The sequence below is a fragment of the Drosophila obscura genome, unplaced genomic scaffold (assembly GCF_018151105.1).
Source record: "Drosophila obscura isolate BZ-5 IFL unplaced genomic scaffold, ASM1815110v1 contig_200, whole genome shotgun sequence".
NCBI lineage: Eukaryota > Metazoa > Arthropoda > Insecta > Diptera > Drosophilidae > Drosophila > Drosophila obscura.
The window spans coordinates 5,582,044-5,601,872 of NW_024542791.1; the positions used below are offsets into that span (position 1 = coordinate 5,582,044).

Below are 19,829 nucleotides of genomic sequence, written 5' to 3' on the forward strand. Positions count from 1 at the left end.
TCTCCTCCGTAGTTGTACTAAACTGTTGCTCGTAGTTGAACTAGTTACTAATTCCAAGCGTATTTCGTATCCTAACCCCCAACCCAAACCACTAGCTATTGTCCATGACTACGTGAATCCCTGCCAGCCCTCGCCCTGTGGCTCCAATGCCATTTGTCGCGTGGTCAACGAGCAGGCCGTCTGCTCCTGTGCCCCCGAGTTCGAAGGAGCCCCGCCCAACTGCCGTCCCCAGTGCACCTCCAGCTCTGAGTGTGCCGCCACCAAGGCGTGCATCAGCTACAAGTGTGCCGATCCCTGTCCTGGTGTGTGCGGCCATCAAGCGATCTGCGAGGTGCGCAACCACAGTCCCGTCTGCAGGTGTCCCCCAGCCCTGATGGGCGACCCCTTTGTGCGCTGCCTGCCACGACCAGAGAGTAAGCAAAGATTCAGAACCATGAAACGTGATCCGGAATGGTGTTAATCCTCTGCGCCCCCTGACAGTTGCTCCGCCACCCCTGAGAGATGTGGCCCCCTACCGCGATCCCTGTGTACCCTCGCCCTGTGGCCTGTACTCCGCCTGCCGCAACCAGCAGCAGCAGGCTGTCTGCTCCTGCCTGCCCCAATACTTTGGCACGCCCCCGCACTGCCGACCCGAGTGCTCCATCAATGCGGAGTGCCCCAGCCATTTGGCGTGCATCCAGCAGCGGTGTCGCGATCCCTGTCCCGGCGCCTGCGGCCAGCAGACCGAGTGTCGGGTGACCAATCACGTGCCCAGCTGCCTGTGCCTGCAGGGCTATGTGGGCGACGCCTTCCTGGCCTGCCACCCCGCTCCACGTAAGACCCTTGACCTTTACCTTTGTTCCAGAACTCTCTGTAAGTCCCCCACCCCACAGCCCCGCCCACGTACGATGAGCCGCGCGATCCCTGCAATCCCAGTCCCTGCGGCAGCAATGCCATTTGCTCGGGCGAGGGACAGTGCCACTGTGTGGCCGACTATCTGGGCGATCCCTATGTCTCCTGCCGACCCGAATGCGTGCTGAGTGCCGAGTGTCCTCGGCATCTGGCCTGCATCCGCCAAAAGTGCACGGACCCGTGTCCCGGCACATGCGGCCTGAATGCCATCTGTGAAGTCCAGAGCCACACAGCCATGTGCCATTGTCCCCCCGGAATGACGGGCAATGCCTTCGCCCAGTGCAGTCCCAGTCCCGTACGCGATGCAGTGCCGGTCTATCGCAATCCCTGCAGCCCCTCGCCCTGCGGCAGCTACGCCGAGTGTCGCGAGCGGAATGGCCAGGCCATCTGCAGCTGCCTGCCCAACTACTTTGGGGTGCCGCCCGCGTGCCGGCCCGAGTGCAGCAGCAACTACGACTGTGCCCCCCATTTGGCGTGCCAGAACCAGCGCTGTGTCGATCCCTGTCCGGGCGCCTGTGGCGCCAACGCCCAGTGCCGCGCCGTCAGCCACAGTCCCTTCTGCAGCTGCAGGCCTGGCTACACGGGCAATCCCTTCGCGCAGTGTCACATGATCTGTAAGTGCATCCCCCAGTCCATTAAGCAGAAGTCCCACCTAATGCTTGTCCCGTGTCCAGTTGAGCCTTTGAGGGATGTTGCGCCGCGAGATCCCTGCCAGCCCTCGCCCTGCGGCCCCAACAGCGAGTGTCGCCCCGTGGGCGAGACGCCATCCTGCTCCTGCCTGGCCAACTTCTTTGGCTCGCCGCCCAACTGCCGGCCCGAGTGCGTGTCCAACTCTGAGTGCAGCTCTGTGCAAGTCTGTGTGAACAATCGCTGCCGCGATCCCTGTCCCGGACTTTGTGGCACATCCGCAGTCTGTCGCGTCATCAGCCACAGCGCCATGTGCCACTGCCAGGCGGGCTACAGCGGCGATCCGTTCATCCGCTGTGATCCCATTGTCGTGCGTGACCCCGTGGAGGTGCTGCAGCCTTGTAATCCGAGTCCCTGTGGCGCCTTTGCCGAGTGCCGGCAGCAGAATGGAGTCGGCTCCTGCACCTGTCTGCCCGAATACTACGGCAATCCCTACGAGTCCTGTCGCCCCGAGTGCGTCCTGGACTCTGACTGTGCCTCGAACCGTGCCTGCGTGAATCAGAAGTGCCGCGATCCCTGTCCCGGAGTGTGTGGCCACAACGCCGAGTGCTATGTCCGCAATCATTTGCCCACCTGCAACTGCCTGAACGGCTACGTGGGCGATCCCTACAGCTATTGCAGCATCGAGACCAAACGTAAGCAGACATCAGCCCTGAGTCCACGTATCCGCATCTCTGGAGCTCCTCCCTTTCCTCCCTTTCCCATTGCAGCCCTTCGTGAGTATGTGAATCCCTGCCAGCCCTCGCCCTGTGGCCCCAACTCCCAGTGCCGTGAGTCCGGCGAGCAGGCCGTCTGCTCCTGTCTGCCCGAGTACGTGGGCAGTCCGCCTGGCTGTCGTCCCGAGTGCACGGTCTCCGCGGAGTGCAGCCTGGACAGGGCGTGTGTGCGCCACAAGTGCGTGGATCCCTGTCCGGGTGCCTGTGGCAACAATGCCGTTTGCCGTGGCATGAACCATGCCCCTCTCTGCTCCTGTCAGCCCGGCTACACGGGAGATCCATTCACCCGCTGCTATCCAGTGCCTCGTAAGTCCCTTGGCCCCCCTGTACCCTGACCACTGTGTGATTCTTAATATCCCTCATCCCTCCCCTTCGATCAGCTCCTACCTCGCATGTCCTGTACGACATTGTCAGCGATCCCTGCCAGCCGTCGCCCTGCGGCGCCAATGCCCAGTGCAGACAGGCGCAGGGCCAGGCCATCTGCAGCTGTTATCCCAACTACTTTGGTCTGCCGCCCAACTGCCGACCCGAGTGCACCCAGAGTGCCGAGTGCCTGTCCAGCCAGGCGTGCATCAATCAACGCTGCGCGGATCCCTGTCCCGGCTCCTGTGCCTACAACGCCCTCTGCACCACCCGCAACCATGTGCCCAGCTGTCAGTGTCCCGCCCGCTATGTGGGAGATCCCTTCACCAGTTGCTACCCCGAACCACCACCACCACCAGCACGTAAGCATCAAATGGAAACGAATCCTGCTGTGAACTCAACCCTCAACTCCCACCCCTGCCCATCCGTAGCCACGCCCATTGCCCTCGACGATCCCTGCCATCCCTCGCCCTGTGGGGCCAATGCTCAGTGCTCGAACGGTCAGTGTTCGTGTATTGGGGACTACCAGGGAGATGCCTACCGCGGCTGCCGTCCGGAGTGTGTCCTGAATGCGGACTGCTCGCGGGATCGGGCCTGTGTGCGCCACAAGTGCGTCGATCCCTGCCCGGGCACCTGTGCCCCCAATGCCATTTGCGAGACGATCAATCACATTGCCATGTGCCGCTGTCCCGAGCGGATGACGGGCAATGCCTTCATTCAGTGCGAGGCCCCAAACTGTGGCCCTTACGCCACCCGATCCGTGTGCCCCGTCCCCGTGCGGCCCCAACAGCCGCTGCCGCGTGTTCAACAACAATGCCGTCTGCTCCTGCATCGAGGATTATGTGGGCACGCCGCCCAATTGCCGGCCCGAGTGCAGCCACAACTCGGACTGTCTGCCGCGCCTGGCGTGCCAGCGGCAGCACTGCAGCGATCCGTGTCCCGGAACCTGTGGCTTCAACGCCCTCTGTCACGTGGTCAATCACGCGCCAATCTGCAGCTGTCCGCCGCAACACAATGGCAACCCATTCACGGGCTGCTTCCCGGAGCCAGTGCGTCGCGATGAGCAGCAACCCAGGAACCCCTGCCAGCCGTCTCCCTGCGGCCCCTATGCCCAGTGCCGGGCTGTGGGCGATCAGGCACAGTGCAGCTGCCTAGCCAGCTACATTGGCACGCCGCCCAACTGCCGGCCCGAGTGCGTGGCCAATTCGGAGTGCAGCTTCGACAGGGCGTGCCTCAGGCAGCGCTGCAGCGATCCCTGTCCCGGCGTTTGTGGCTCCAATGCCCAGTGCCATGCGATCAGCCATGCCGCCATGTGCCACTGCCTGCCCGGCTACACGGGCGATCCATTCAGCGCCTGCCACCAGCCGCCGATCCTCCAACAGATCGAATATGTCCAGCCCTGCTCGCCGAATCCCTGCGGGGCCAATGCCGTGTGTCGCCACGAGGGCAGTGCCGGCTCCTGCCAGTGCCTGCCCGAGTACTACGGCAATCCGTACGAGGCCTGTCGACCCGAGTGTCTGGCCGACAGCGACTGTCCGGCGGATAGGTCCTGCCATCAGCTGAAGTGCCGCGATCCCTGCCCCGGGGTCTGTGCCCTGAACGCCGCCTGTCGCGTCATCAATCACCTGCCCACCTGTCACTGTCTCAGCGGATTCCTGGGCGATCCCTACAGCTACTGTCGTCTGCCCGAGAAACGTGAGTCAAAGATCCTGCGTGTGTGTGTGTGCCCCAGATCAGCAGCCCTAACCCCCCGCCCTACTTACCGTCTCATTAGCCATTCTCAAGGAGTATGTGAATCCCTGCCAGCCCTCGCCCTGTGGCCCCAACTCGCAGTGTCGGGAGAGCAACGAGCAGGCCATCTGCTCGTGCCAGCCGGAATACGTGGGTGCGCCGCCCAACTGTCGTCCGGAGTGCGTCTCGAATGGCGAGTGTCCGCGTGACAAGGCGTGCCTCAGCCAAAAGTGCGCCGATCCCTGTCCCGGAGTGTGCGGCTCCAATGCCGAGTGTCGTGTCTTCCAGCATGCCCCCATCTGTAGCTGTCGTTCCGGGCTGACGGGCGACGCCTTCACCCGTTGCCTGCCCCTGCCACGTAAGAGAAGAATCCCAGAACCCAAGCAGCAGCAGTATCCTCCATCTTTCCCTGTTTTTAGCACCCATTGCCCCGCTCTTGGATGTCGATCGCGATCCCTGTGTGCCCTCGCCCTGCGGCCAGTATGCGCAGTGTAGGGACAACCGAGGCAGTGCCACCTGCACCTGCCTGCCCTCGTACTACGGCACTCCGCCCAACTGTCGGCCCGAGTGCACCATCGCCGCGGACTGTCCCTCCCATTTGGCGTGTGCCAATCAACACTGTCGCGATCCCTGCCCGGGAGCCTGTGGCTTCAATGCCCACTGCACGGTGATCAACCATAGTCCCACGTGTCAGTGTGCGCCCGGGCTGATTGGAAACCCATTCGCATCCTGCCATGCGCGGCCACGCGACCCCCCACCACCAGAACGTGACACCAGCGATCCCTGCGCCTCGATTTCGTGTGGCGCCAATGCCGTCTGCCGCCTGGGAAGTTGCAGCTGTCTGCCCGAGTTCATTGGCAATCCCCTGATTGGCTGCCGACCCGAGTGCATCCTGAGCGCGGAATGCGACTGGGACAAGGCGTGCGTGCGGAACAAGTGCGTCGATCCCTGTCCCGGCACGTGCGGGTCCAGTGCCATCTGTGAGGTTCACCGACACGTGGCCATGTGCCACTGTCCCCCGGGAATGACGGGCAATGCCTTCTCGCAGTGTCGAGCTCTGCCGCCGGCACAGGATCCGCCCATCATCGTCGATCCCTGCCAGCCCTCGCCTTGCGGACCAAATGCCCAGTGCCGCCGCATCAATGGCCAGGCCGTGTGCTCGTGCCTGCCACAGTTTGTGGGCACACCACCCTCCTGCCGTCCCGAGTGCGTCAGCAACGGGGAATGTCCGCTGCACTTGGCGTGTCTGCAGCAGCGGTGTCGCGATCCCTGTCCCGGATCCTGCGGCCTCAATGCCGACTGTCGCGTGATCAACCACAGTCCCAACTGCCAGTGCATCCCATCGTTCACGGGCAATCCGTTCGTGGCCTGCCACCGCCAAGTGCCGCCCCCTCTGCTGCTGGATCCCTGCCAACCCTCGCCGTGTGGCGCCAATGCCGAGTGTCGCGTCCAAGGAACCACCGCCCAGTGCAGCTGCCTGGCTGGATTTGTGGGCACACCACCCGACTGCCGACCGGAATGCGTCTCCAACTCCGACTGTCCCACGAATCTGGCCTGCCGCAACCAAAAGTGCCGCGATCCCTGCCCCGGAGTCTGTGGCCAGAACGCCGAGTGCTACGTGATCAATCACACGCCCATGTGCACGTGTCTGGCTGGATACAATGGCAATCCCTTTGCCGGCTGTCAGGTGCTGGTGCGCGATGTACCAGAGACGCCGCTCAATCCGTGTGTGCCCAGTCCGTGCGGCGCCAATGCTCTGTGCAGCGAACGGAATGGAGCAGGCGCATGCCAGTGCCTGCCAGAGACCTATGGCAATCCCTACGAGGGCTGTCGTCCCGAGTGTGTCCTCAACACGGACTGCCCCAGCCATTTGGCGTGTGTGAATCAACACTGCCGCGATCCGTGTCCCGGCAGCTGCGGCTCCAACGCCCTGTGCCAGGTGCGCCACCATCTGCCGCAGTGCCAGTGCCTGGCGGGCTACCAGGGCAATCCCTACACCCACTGCAGTCTCCAGCGCGATCGTAAGACCCTCCTTGATGTTCCTTTGGCGTACTTACCCCAGCCCATACTTCTCCTCCCCGCAGCCCTGCCCGAGCCCATTGCCTCCCGTCCTTGCCAGCCCGCGCCCTGCGGACCCAATGCCCAGTGCCGTGAGGCGAATGGTCAAGCCATTTGCAGCTGCCTGCCAGACTTTGTGGGCTCCCCGCCCGCGTGCAGGCCCGAGTGCACCATCTCCAGCGAGTGCGACCTGAACAGGGCCTGTGTGCAGCACCACTGCGTGGATCCCTGTCCCGGCATCTGCGGCAGCAACGCCCAGTGCCGTGTCCTCAACCACAGTCCCCACTGCAGCTGTCTGCCCGGCTACACGGGCGATGCCTTCAGTGGCTGTCAGAAGATCCGTAAGACCCCCCCGCCCAGCCACCCTTTGGCCTTGCCTAACACCGAGAACAAACCCTTTGCAGGAGCAGCCATTAGCTATGATGCCCCGCCCAAGGACAGCTACCGCGACCCGTGTGCCCCCTCGCCGTGCGGCACCTTTGGCCAGTGCAGGGATCAGGGCAACCAGCAGGCCCTGTGCTCCTGTCTGCCCGGATACTTTGGCGTCCCGCCCCAGTGCCAGCCGGAGTGTGTGATCAATCCCGACTGCGCCTCGCACCTGGCCTGCATTGGCGAGAAGTGCCGCGATCCCTGTCCCGGCTCCTGTGGCCTGCTGGCCCACTGCAACGTCATCAATCACACGCCCATCTGCAGCTGTCCGCCTGGCCATCAGGGCAATCCCTTTGTCAGCTGCCGACCCCAACCGCCGCCGTCTCCGGTTCCCGTGCTGCGCGACGCCTGCAACCCCTCGCCCTGCGGCCCCAATGCCGTCTGCAGTGCCGGCGGGCAGTGCAGCTGTCTGGCGGAGTTCGACGGCAACCCCTATGTGGGCTGTCGCCCGGAGTGTGTCCTGAATACAGAGTGTGCCCGGGACAGGGCCTGCCAGCGCAGCAAGTGCGTGGATCCCTGTCCGGGCGCCTGTGGTGTGGGCGCCGTTTGTGAGGTGCGCAACCACATCCCCATCTGTCGCTGTCCGGCCGGAACGAGCGGAAACGCCTTCACCCAGTGCACGACCATCCAATGTAGGTTCCCTTGGCCATCTCTTGTGGAAAGAACTCCTCCAGCTAATGTCTCCCACCCCGCCTCTTGTTTAGCTGCTCCCGCGGAGTCACTGAATCCGTGCCAGCCCTCGCCCTGCGGATCGAATGCCCAGTGCCGCGTGGCCAACCAGCAGGCCGTCTGCTCCTGCCTGAGCGGATACTTTGGGGTGCCGCCCGCGTGCCGACCCGAGTGCACCATCAACTCGGACTGTGCCCCCCACCTGGCGTGCCTCAATCAGCAGTGTCGCGATCCCTGTCCCGGTGCCTGCGGTCAGTTTGCCAACTGCCAGGTCATTCGCCATGTGCCCCACTGCAGCTGTCCCGCCGGATACACGGGCAATGCCTTCGCCCTGTGCCAGCGCACGCCACCGGCGATTGTGCAGCGGGAACCCCTGCTGCCCTGCCAGCCATCCCCGTGCGGATCGAATGCCCAGTGCACGGAACAAGGCGATCAAGCCGTCTGCAAGTGCCTCGAGGGCCACATAGGATCGCCGCCCAACTGTCGACCCGAGTGCATAACATCGTCCGAGTGCCCCAACCAATTGGCGTGCATCCGGCGGAAGTGCCGCGATCCGTGTCCCGGCTTGTGCGGACAGGCAGCCCGCTGCCAGGTGGTGAGCCATGTGCCCGCGTGCCTCTGCATTGGCGACTACATCGGAGACCCGTACACGGCCTGCCGGCCACGACCACCGATCGAACGCGATCAGATCAATCCGTGTGCGCAGAGTCCGTGCGGCAGCAATGCCATCTGCAGACAGCAGAGCGGAGCTGCGGCCTGCCAGTGCCTGCCGGAGACCTATGGCAATCCGTACGAGGGCTGCCGACCCGAGTGTGTGCTCAACTCGGACTGTGCGGGCCACTTGGCCTGCTTGAATCAACATTGTCGCGATCCCTGTCCCGGCAGCTGTGCCCCCAATGCCCAGTGCCAGGTCGTGAGTCACATACCCAGCTGTAGCTGCTATCCCGGCTACAGAGGGGATCCCTATACCCATTGCCAGGCGGTGCCTGTCCAGGCGGAACGTAAGCAACCCCCCCACACCTGCCCACAGTCTAACCCACAATCCACCAACACTCTTGCACCCTTCTGCACCCCTCCAGCCGTCGATCCCTGCCGCCCCTCGCCGTGTGGCCCCAACTCTGAGTGTAGCGTAGCCCAGGGACAGGCTGTCTGTCGCTGCCTGCCCGAATACTACGGCACTCCGCCCGCCTGTCGACCCGAATGCACCACCAATCCCGAGTGTCCGCAGGACAGGGCCTGCGTGGCCAGACACTGCGCCGATCCGTGTCCGGGTGCCTGTGGCCAGAATGCCATTTGTCAGGCGCACCAACACCGAGCCCTCTGCTCCTGTCCGCCCGGCTACACCGGCGACGCCTTCATGCGATGCCTCCCGTTGCCCCCGCCGCCCCAGCCACCCATTCGACAGCAGTCGTCCCCTGCTCCCGTAGATCCCTGCGTGCCCTCGCCCTGCGGACAGTATGCCCAGTGTCGCGAGCAGTACGGACAAGGTGTGTGCACCTGTCTGGACTCCTACTACGGCACCCCGCCCCACTGCCGCCCCGAGTGCACCCTCAACTCGGACTGTCCCAGCCATCGGGCGTGCATCAACCAGAAGTGTCGGGATCCCTGTCCCGGCGCCTGCGGCCTGTACGCCCAGTGTGCGGTCCTCAACCATGTCCCCAGCTGCTCCTGTCCGCAAGGATACCTCGGAGATCCCTTCTACCGCTGCTATCCAGCGCCAACCCCATCGCCAGTGGCTCCCATTGTGGCCGAAGACGATCCCTGCCACCCCTCGCCCTGCGGCCCCAATGCTCAGTGCTCGAACGGCGTCTGCAGCTGTCTGCCACTCTACCAGGGCGATCCCTACGCGGGCTGTCGTCCCGAGTGCGTGCTGAGCACAGAGTGCCCCTGGGACAAGGCCTGCATACGCAATCGCTGCCTCGATCCGTGTCCGGGAACTTGTGGCTCCGGCGCCTACTGCCGCGTCCACAGCCATGTGGCCCTGTGTCACTGTCCGGATGGCCAGCAGGGAAATCCGTTCGTGCTGTGCCAGCCCGTCCAGCGGCAGGATGCAGCGCCCACTCAGCTGCATCCCTGCCAGCCATCGCCCTGCGGCGCCCATGGACAGTGTCGCGAGATTGGCTCTCGGGCGGAATGCACCTGCCTGCCCGGCTACTACGGCAGTCCGCCCGTCTGTCGCCCGGAGTGCGTCAGCGACCCGGAGTGTCCCCCCAGCCTGTCGTGCGTGAATCAAAGGTGCCGCGACCCTTGTCCCGGCGCCTGTGGCTACCTCGCCCAATGTCACGTGATCAGCCACAGTCCGCAGTGTGTTTGCCCGTCGGGCTACACGGGCAGTCCGTACTCCCAGTGCCAGCTGATCCGTAGAGCTCCCGTGCAGCGGGAGCCCATCGATCCCTGCCAGCCCTCGCCCTGCGGCCCCCACTCGCAGTGCAGCAACGAGGACGGCCTCAACGCCATCTGCCGCTGCCTGCCCGAGTATGTGGGCGTGCCGCCGTACTGCCGGCCGGAGTGCATTGCCAACAGCGAGTGTCCCGGCGACAGGGCGTGCATCAACTGGAAGTGCCAGGATCCCTGTCCCGGCCTCTGCGGCTACAACGCCATCTGCCGGACGTACAATCACCAGCCGAACTGTGTCTGTGCCCCGGGCCTGGTGGGCAATCCGTTCAGCTCGTGTCTGCCACCAGCACCTCGGCCCTCCTACGCGTCCCCGTCCCCCCCCGTGATACCCACAACGGCCATTGAGGTACTGCAACACGATCAGCCCCTGCGCAATCCGTGCGAGCCGAATCCCTGCGGGGCCAATGCTCGATGCAGTCAGCAGAGGGGCGCTGCCTCCTGCGTCTGCTTGCTGGACTACTACGGCAATCCGTACGACGCCTGCCGGCCCGAGTGCATCCTCAATTCCGACTGTCCCTCGGACAGGGCGTGCGTGCAGCAAAAGTGTCGCGACCCGTGCCCGGGCACCTGCGGCCTCAACGCCCAGTGCCACGTGCTGGATCACTTGCCCCATTGCCAGTGCCTCAGCGGCTACACGGGCAACCCGCTGGCCTACTGTGCCCCGCAGCCCCTTGTCCAGGAATGTAAGCAACCGCCATGCAATCGCACCCCCTCGAACCCCAATCTAATCCTCTCGTCCGCCCCAGCACCCCTGACCCCGTGTGATCCCTCGCCCTGTGGACCCAATGCCCGGTGTCAGCCGTCGAACGACCAAGCCGTCTGCTCCTGTCTGCCCGACTTCCATGGCACCCCGCCCCAATGTCGACCCGAGTGCACTTTGAACTCAGAGTGTGCCCTCGACAGGGCGTGCGTCCATCGCAAGTGCATCGATCCCTGTCCCGGAACCTGCGGCTTAAATGCCGACTGTCGGGTGCACTACCACAGTCCCATCTGCTACTGCATCGCCGCGCACACCGGTGATCCGTTCAGCCGCTGCTACGAGCTACCCACCAGACGTAAGAATATACTCCACGACAGTGTAAACGGTCCAGAGCCTAACCATCCCACTCCTCTGGCCCCAACCCCTCATTCCCCGACAGCGCCGACAGCCGAACGACCCCAACAGATATACGACACTCCATCGCCACCCTATCCGGTGGCTATACCCGGATTGGTGTACATCCAGCAACAGCAGCCGGGAATCGTCAACATTCCCAACCAACCGCCGAGGCCACAGTCCCCTCCACAACAGCCAGGAGTCGTAAACATCCCAACGTATCCCTCACCCCAAACACCGATCCAACAACAGCCTGCAGTTGTAAATATACCTGCAGGGGCTCGGCCAGTGTATCCCACACCTCAGCCGCCGTTCTACGATGTGAATTATCCATCTCCAACTCCACAACAACCTGGAGGAATAGTGAATATACCCTCGGTGCCACAGCCTGTGCCTGCTGTTCCCCAACGTCCAGTCTTTATACCATCTGCACCACAGCCTGGAGTAGTGAATATTCCCTCCGTGCCACAGCCAGGGTATCCATCACCCCAGCCACCAGTTTACGATGTGAATTACCCAACGCCTCAGACGCCGATTCAGCAGGCACCAGGAATTGTGAATATTCCTTCAGTGGCGCAGCCTGCACCACCCCAGCCGGGAGTGATTAACATTCCGTCGGTGCCACAGCCACAGCCAGGCTATCCAGGAGTCGTAAACATCCCTTCGGTGCCACAGCCTGTGTACCCATCACCCCAGCCACCGATCTACGATGTTAGTTATCCAACGACTCCTCAACGTCAACCTGCACCCGGAATAGTGAACATTCCTTCCGTGCCACAACCGACACCTGCACCACAGCCGGGAGTGATTAATATTCCCTCCGTGCCGCAACCGATCCCGCCTTCTCATCAACCTCCCGTCTATGTGGAAACACCCATGAACCCTGTGCCACCTGCACCGCCACATCCGGGAGTGATTAATATTCCCTCTGTGCCGCAGCCTGTGCACCCTCCCCCCATCCATGATGTCACATATTCCACGCCTCAGACACCGATCTCTGAGAGGCCTGTTGGTGTAGTAAATATACCTTCAGTGCCGCAGCCAGTGCATCCCACACCTCCGGCGCCAGTGTACGATGTCAACTATCCCACGCCACACACTCCAGTGCCCCAGAGGCCTGGCATAGTGAACATCCCATCTGTGCCGCAGCCAGCGCCACCCGTGTCGCAGCGTCCAGTATTTATACCCTCGCCAGCGAACCCTGTGTCACCTGCACCACAGCCGGGAGTGATCAATGTTCCCTCTGCGCCGCCACAACCAGTGTATGCCACGCCTCAGCCGCCGATTGTGCAGCGTCCTGCCATATACGACGTGTACTATCCACCGCCTCCGTCGGTACCAGGTGTCATCAATATTCCCTCACCCCCACGGCCAGTGTACCCGGTGCCCCAGCAGCCCATCTATGTGCCAGCACCAGCACCAGCTCCTATTCCCCGACCACAACCACAGCCGGGCGTAGTAAACATCCCTTCAGTGCCACAGCCCACGTACCCAACACAGAATCCACCCATCCAGGACGTCAGTTATCCAATACGTCAACCAAATCCTGTACCGGGAGTTATAAACGTGCCCTCTGTGCCACAACCAACTCCCGTGGCACATCCTGCGCCTGGAGTGATCAATATTCCCTCACAACCGTCGCCACCGAGCTATGTACCAACTCCCGGAGTGGTTAACATTCCTTCAGTACCACAGCCCACGTATCCGTATCAGAATCCACCCATCCACGATGTTAGCTACCCGACACCACAGCCAAATCCTCCTCCTGCACCAGGAGTTGTGAATATTCCATCTGTGCCGCAGCCAGTGCCTTCGCCGATCCCTGGTGTGATCAATATTCCCTCGCAACCATCACCACCGACAGCTGTAGAAAGGCCTGGAGCTATCAACATTCCTTCAGTGCCACAGCCCACGTATCCCACACAGAATCCACCTATCCAGGACGTCACTTACCCTGTACCAACTCCTGTGCCTGGTGTGATCAATATACCATCACAACCGTCGCCACCGATTTATGTACCAACTCCCGGAGTGGTAAACATTCCTTCGGTGCCACAACCTACTCCCGCGGCACCTCAACAGCCTGTGTACGATGTGAACTACGAGATTCAGAGACCGCAACCACAGCCCACACCTGGAATTATCAACATACCAGCCGTGGCACAACCAGCAACCACTCGTCGGCCCAACTATGATGTGGCGAGACCCGTGTTCGAGTTCAATCCCTGCTATCCATCGCCCTGCGGACCGTACTCGCAGTGCCACAATCGCTTTGGAGCGGCCGCCTGCGTGTGTCTGCCCAACTACAGTGGAACCCCTCCCAACTGCCGGCCGGAATGTGTCGTCCAATCGGACTGCCCCTCGGCGCTGGCGTGCATCAGTGAGAAGTGTCGCGATCCCTGCCCGGGATCCTGTGGCTATGAGGCAGTGTGTCGAGTGCACGAACATGTGCCTCATTGCTTCTGTCGCTCCGGCTACACAGGAGATCCATTCGTGTCCTGCCAACCCACGCCGATACAGCATGAAGAGCCCATAGTCCAGAAGGATCCCTGTTATCCCTCAATATGCGGAGCCAATGCGGTGTGTCATGATGGAAAATGCAGCTGCCTGCCGGAGTATCGGGGCGATCCCTACTTTGGCTGTCGTCCAGAGTGTGTCCTGAACACGGAGTGTGCGCGGGACAAGGCCTGCGTCAATCAGAAGTGCCAGGATCCATGCCCAGGAACCTGTGGACTGAACGCCCTCTGCCATGTCTACAACCACTTGGCGACCTGCTCGTGCCCGGAGCGAATGCGGGGCGATGCCTTTGTGCGCTGCGATCCCATACCAGCCCCAATAGAGCCACCTCCAACGACATTGCCCGCTGTGATACCACAGCGCGAACCAATCGATCCCTGCCGACCTTCGCCATGCGGACCCAACGCCAACTGCCGGGCCTATCACGAGCAGGCGATATGCTACTGTCTCCCGGGATACGTGGGCACTCCACCCGCCTGTCGTCCCGAGTGCACCTCGAACTCCGACTGTGCTCTGGACAAATACTGCCTGAATCTCAAGTGTCGCGATCCCTGCCCGGGGGCATGCGGCCTGCGGGCCATCTGCCACGTGCAGAGCCACAGTCCCCGCTGCCTGTGTCCGCCCCATCTCACGGGTAACCCCTTGCTATCGTGTCAGCCCATAGGTATGCCCGATAATCCTCTAAGCCCCAAGCCCAAATCCAAACCCCGTCCTGATCTCACGTCTTGCCTCTTTCAGTTTTGCCACCACCTCCCCGCGACGAAGTAAACCCATGCCTGCCCTCGCCCTGTGGCCCCCACTCTGAATGTCGGGCGACGCCAGACGGCTCTGCCCGCTGCTCGTGTCTGCCACAGTACGCCAGGGGCACCCCACCCCACTGTCGGCCCGAGTGTGTGAGCAGCGCTGACTGCCCCGCCGACAAGGCGTGCCGCAATTACAAGTGCATCGATCCCTGCCCCGGCAGCTGCGGCCAACTGGCTCTCTGTCGTGTGGTGGCCCACAGTCCCATCTGCCACTGCCCCGAGGGCTATGTGGGCGATGCCTACAGCATTTGTGCACGTCCCGAGCCGCCCGTGAGGGATGTGGCTGTGGCTGTGCCTTGCCAGCCCAGTCCCTGTGGCATCAATGCCATTTGTCGGCCCCACCATGACCTGAGCGTGTGCCAGTGCCTGCCCGACTATTACGGCAATCCGTATGAGATCTGTCGGCCCGAGTGTACAGTGAACTCGGATTGCAGCAGCGACCGGGCTTGCCTCGGCGAGAAGTGTCGCGATCCCTGTCCCGGTGCCTGCGGCCCCAATGCCCGTTGTGTGGCCATAAATCACAGCCCCGTCTGCGAGTGCCATGGGGGTTATATTGGCAATCCCTATCTCGCATGTCGTCGGCTGCAGCACGAACGTAAGAAACGAACTCTAAGCATCGCCCTAATCCTAATGCGTCTGCGTCTCTTTCCCCTTGCTCTAAACAACAACAATGCAGTACTCAAGTCTCCGTCCTATGCCTTCTCAGCCTGCTCCTTATGCCGCCATCTCCTCGTAATCTTAAGCATCATCGTTAAACCCCTAAATCCATACAGTCTCTCATCTCTCTCTCTCTCTAAACAACAACGCAGTGCTCAATACCTACAAAAAGCCCCTACTCAATTCTCAGTCTTACGCCTTCTTCGTCTTCGTCTTCGCCTTCGCTACAATATGCCATCATCTCCCTGTCATCGTTAAACCCCTAAATCCATCGAATCTCTCATCCCGAACAACGCAGTGCTCAATTGCTAGCCTTCTAAAGGGAAGAACAACATACATGTCGTGTGCATGACATGTTTGCTTTGCTGCTCCCTGCCCTCGCGCGTCTGTGACAATATGCTAGCTTTTTATACGATACTTAATACGCTTTTGGTTGCCTTGTTAATCGCTAAACGCTTCGCCATGGTCCTGTGATTTGTACGAATGCTAAACACTCGCATATTCTCCAATATAGCCACGCCACCGGAATACGTGAATCCCTGCCAGCCATCGCCGTGCGGTGCCAATGCCCAGTGTCGCGAGTCCCAGGGCCAGGCCATATGCTCCTGCCTGCCCGAGTTTGTGGGCACGCCGCCCGCCTGCCGTCCCGAGTGTGTGATCAGTGCCGAGTGCGCCGCGGACAAGGCGTGCATCAATCAGAAGTGCCAGGATCCCTGTCCCGGCGCCTGTGGCCTGAGTGCCCAGTGCCATGTGCGGAATCACAGTCCGCTATGCTCGTGTCTGCCCGGATTCACGGGCGATGCGTTGACCCGCTGTCTGCCCAATCCCCCACCGCCAAAGCCAGCCAAGTCGGAGGACCCGCCACGCGATCCCTGCTATCCCTCGCCCTGCGGTCCCTACGCCCAGTGTCGGGCGGTGAACGGAGGAGCCAGCTGCAGCTGCCTGCCCAACTATGTGGGCACTGCGCCCAACTGCCGGCCCGAGTGCACCATCAATGCGGAGTGCCCCAGCAACCAGGCGTGCATCAACGAGAAGTGCCGCGATCCCTGTCCCGGCTCCTGTGGCTTTGCCGCCCTCTGCAACGTGATCAATCATACGCCCAGCTGCTCGTGTCCCAGCGGCTATACCGGAGATCCATTCACCAGCTGCCGGATTGTGCCGCCCACCCCACCGCCGACGAGTATGCCCGCCCACCATTTCACAGCCCCCCCTGTGGTCCCTTCTAATGCCGGCCAACCCTCTCTTACAGCTCCGATCTCCGATCCCTGCCAGCCGTCTCCGTGCGGCGCCAATGCCCAGTGCCGCGATGGCCAGTGCTCGTGTCTGCCCGAATATCAGGGTGATGCGTACACCGGCTGCCGGCCCGAGTGCGTCCTCAACTCAGACTGCCCGAGGAACCGGGCCTGTGTGCGGCAGAAGTGCGTGGATCCCTGCCCCGGAAACTGTGCGCCGAACGCCCTCTGCGATGCCGTCAACCACATTGCGATGTGCCACTGTCCCGAGCGGATGACGGGCAATGCCTTTGTCTCCTGCTCCCCGCTGCGCGACGAGCCCCCAGCGCGCCCGGCCAATCCCTGCCAGCCATCGCCATGCGGAGCCAACGCCCAGTGCCTGGAGCGAAACGACGTGGCCATCTGCTCCTGTCTGGCGGGCTACTTCGGTCAGCCGCCCAACTGCCGACCGGAGTGCTACGCCAGCTCCGACTGCGCCCAGGTGCACGCCTGCATCAACCAGAAGTGTGTGGATCCCTGTCCCGGCCAGTGCGGCCTCAATGCCGTATGCCAGGCGGTGCAGCACAGGGCCCACTGCGAGTGCACTGCCGGCTACACCGGCAATGCCTACTCCCAGTGTCGTCTGCTGGTTGTGCATAGACCCGTGTCCAATGCTGTGCGCGATCCGTGCTACCCATCGCCCTGCGGCCCCAACTCCCAGTGCAGCAATGAGAAGGGTCAGGCGCAGTGCCGCTGCCTGCCAGAGTTCCAGGGCACGCCCCCCAACTGCCGACCCGAGTGTGTCAGCAACGACGAGTGCCCCACCAGTCTGGCGTGCATCAATCAGCGGTGCAGCGATCCCTGTCCCGGCAGCTGTGGCCAGAACGCCCTGTGCGTGGTCCGGCTGCACACACCCAACTGTCAGTGCCCCAGCGGCATGACCGGGGATCCCTTCCGCCTGTGCCAAAGTAAGAATAAGTCCATGTCCCTGTCCCTGTCCCAGTCCCACTGTACAACACCCAAAACAAGTTTGCATATTGTATTCAGGCAGGCACCTCCACTTGCAGGACTCCATTTAACCCGTCTAACCTTCCATCATCTCCACCCTTTGCAGAGCCACCACTGCAAGAGCCGCCAGCAGCAGCCACCCCGAAGAACCCCTGCTATCCATCGCCCTGCGGCACCAATGCCAACTGCCGCGTGACCGGCCAGAGCTTTGTGTGCGAGTGCAGCCAGCCGGAGTACATTGGCAATCCCTACGAGGGCTGCCGCCCCGAGTGCGTGGGCAACTCCGAGTGCCCGGCGAACCGGGCCTGTGTGCGCAACAAGTGCGTGGATCCCTGTCCGGGCGTCTGCGGCCTCGAGGCGAGGTGCAACATGAACAACCACATACCGATCTGCTCCTGTCCGACGGGCTACACGGGCAACGCCTTTGTGCAGTGCACGCGCCTGCTGGCGCCGCCGCCCGTCTCCGATCCGTGCTACCCCTCGCCGTGCGGACCCAATTCCGTGTGTCGCGTGCAGAGCGAGAAGGCCGTGTGCGAGTGCCTGCCAGGATTCTTTGGCAATCCGCTGGCCCAGGGCTGTCGCCCGGAGTGCACCCTGAGCTCGGACTGTGCCAAGGACAGGGCCTGCATCAATGCCAAGTGCGTGGATGCCTGTGTGGGCGAGTGCGGCTACGGAGCCGTGTGCCAGACCATCAACCACAGTCCCGTCTGCAGCTGCCCCGCCAACATGGTGGGCAATCCGTTCGTCCAGTGCGAGGCACCGCGCCAGGCGGAGCCAGTGGATCCCTGCAACCCGTCACCCTGCCGCAGCAACGGCATCTGCCGCGTCCACAACGGCGCTGCCACCTGCAGCTATCCCGAGTGCGTGATCAACGAGGACTGCTCCCGCGATCGCGCGTGCGTCAGCCAGAAGTGCCGCGATCCCTGTCTGCAGGCCTGCGGCCTCAACGCCATCTGCCGCGCCATCAACCACAAGGCTGTCTGCAGCTGTCCGCCCGACTTCTACGGCTCGCCGTACGCCCAGTGCCTGCGGCAGATACCGCCGCAGCTGGAGCAGCCCAAGCAGCCGCAGCCGGAGTGTGTCAGCGATGCGGAGTGCACCAACGACAAGGCCTGCATCAACCAGGCCTGCCGCAATCCCTGCGAGCAGTCGAATCTGTGCGCCCCACAGGCCCGCTGCCACGTCCAGCTGCACCGGCCGCTGTGCGTCTGCAACGAGGGCTACACGGGCAATGCCCTGCAGCACTGCTACCTGCTCGGCTGTCGCTCCGACACCGAATGCGCCCCCACCGAGGCCTGCATCAACGAGAAGTGCGTGGATCCGTGCGGCTTCACCCAGTGCGGCACAGGAGCCACCTGTCGCGCCGACTTCAACCATCGCGCGCGCTGCCACTGTCCGGATGGATACCGCGGCAATCCGCTGGTGCGCTGCGAGCGGCCCGAGTGCCGCAGCGACGACGAGTGCTCCTTCCATTTGGCCTGCCGCAACGAGAGATGCGAGGATCCGTGCAGCTGCGGCATCGCTGCCCAGTGCCGTGTGGACAACCATCGCGCCCAGTGCCGCTGCCCGGCGGGCTTCAGTGGCAATCCCGCCGTACGCTGTGACCTGGTGCCCGTGCAGCCCGAGGGCTGCACCATGGACGCCGAGTGTCCCAGCCGGCTGGCCTGCTTCTCCGGCCAATGCCAGAACCCTTGCGCCGTCACCCATCCGTGCGGGGCCAACGCCATCTGCGATGTGGTCGACACACTGCCCCTGCGCACCATGACGTGCCGCTGTGAGCCCGGCTATGTGGGTGATGCTGACATTGGATGTCGCAAAGGTGAGACATCGGTCCCAGTCGGAATCGATTCATTGCTTTCGCTTTGCTTTACTTTTGAGTTTGCTTTTATCTCATTGCAGCAGAGACTTTTTTATTGTGTGAAAAATATTAATATATAAATATATATAAACCCGATCTTTAGAGCGCATATATGCACCACCTTTGCAGTTGTACATATATATTGTATCGCGCACTCTTTAACTCTTAACTCTCGCACCTGCCACTATGCCACATATATTTATACAGCTGCTAATTTGCTGCATTTTCCTCTCCATTTAGAACCCGCTCAAGATCTGGGCTGCACATCGCACGATCAGTGCCAGGACACGGAAGCCTGTCGCGCTGGCAACTGTGTCAATCCCTGCCTGGATGGCTCACCGTGCGCCCGCACAGCCCAGTGCCTGGCCCAGCAGCATCGCGCCATTTGCAGCTGCCCGCAAGGCACCCAAGGCGATCCCTTTACCAACTGCTACCAGCCACGTAAGTTGCATTTATCGATTGGCCCCCCCCCCTAATGGATCGATAACATTATTCGATCATCTTTTGCAGCACAAATCACAGCTGGCTGCGCACACGACTCGGAGTGCACACCGACGACGGCGTGCATCAATAAGCGTTGCCAGGACCCGTGTGCCGAGGCCAATCCCTGTGCCGGCAATGCCGAATGTCGTGTGCAAAACTCACGTCCCATATGCTACTGTCCCGCTGGCTGGGGCGGTGATCCGCAAGTCCAATGCTACAAACGTAAGTGGGAGGAGAGAGAGCGAGAGAGCCGCT

At 62.3% G+C, this 19,829-nt stretch overlaps 1 protein-coding gene across 1 annotated transcript in view; it reads left to right on the plus strand.

Moving 5' to 3' along the window:
• Positions 1 to 19,829, plus strand: part of LOC111080276 — a 117,493-nt gene that overhangs the window by 92,276 nt on the left and 5,388 nt on the right. Inside the window, 22 exon segments of the mRNA XM_041593903.1 lie at positions 96 to 413; positions 481 to 813; positions 873 to 1,505; positions 1,566 to 2,213; positions 2,289 to 2,600; positions 2,675 to 3,019; positions 3,089 to 3,390; positions 3,392 to 4,352; positions 4,432 to 4,746; positions 4,808 to 6,409; positions 6,473 to 6,787; positions 6,851 to 7,507; positions 7,580 to 8,545; positions 8,624 to 10,624; positions 10,688 to 10,996; positions 11,081 to 14,218; positions 14,293 to 14,952; positions 15,529 to 16,194; positions 16,264 to 17,193; positions 17,340 to 19,052; positions 19,332 to 19,532; positions 19,602 to 19,796. Of these exon segments, the coding sequence (XP_041449837.1) occupies positions 96 to 413; positions 481 to 813; positions 873 to 1,505; positions 1,566 to 2,213; positions 2,289 to 2,600; positions 2,675 to 3,019; positions 3,089 to 3,390; positions 3,392 to 4,352; positions 4,432 to 4,746; positions 4,808 to 6,409; positions 6,473 to 6,787; positions 6,851 to 7,507; positions 7,580 to 8,545; positions 8,624 to 10,624; positions 10,688 to 10,996; positions 11,081 to 14,218; positions 14,293 to 14,952; positions 15,529 to 16,194; positions 16,264 to 17,193; positions 17,340 to 19,052; positions 19,332 to 19,532; positions 19,602 to 19,796 (17,520 nt within the window).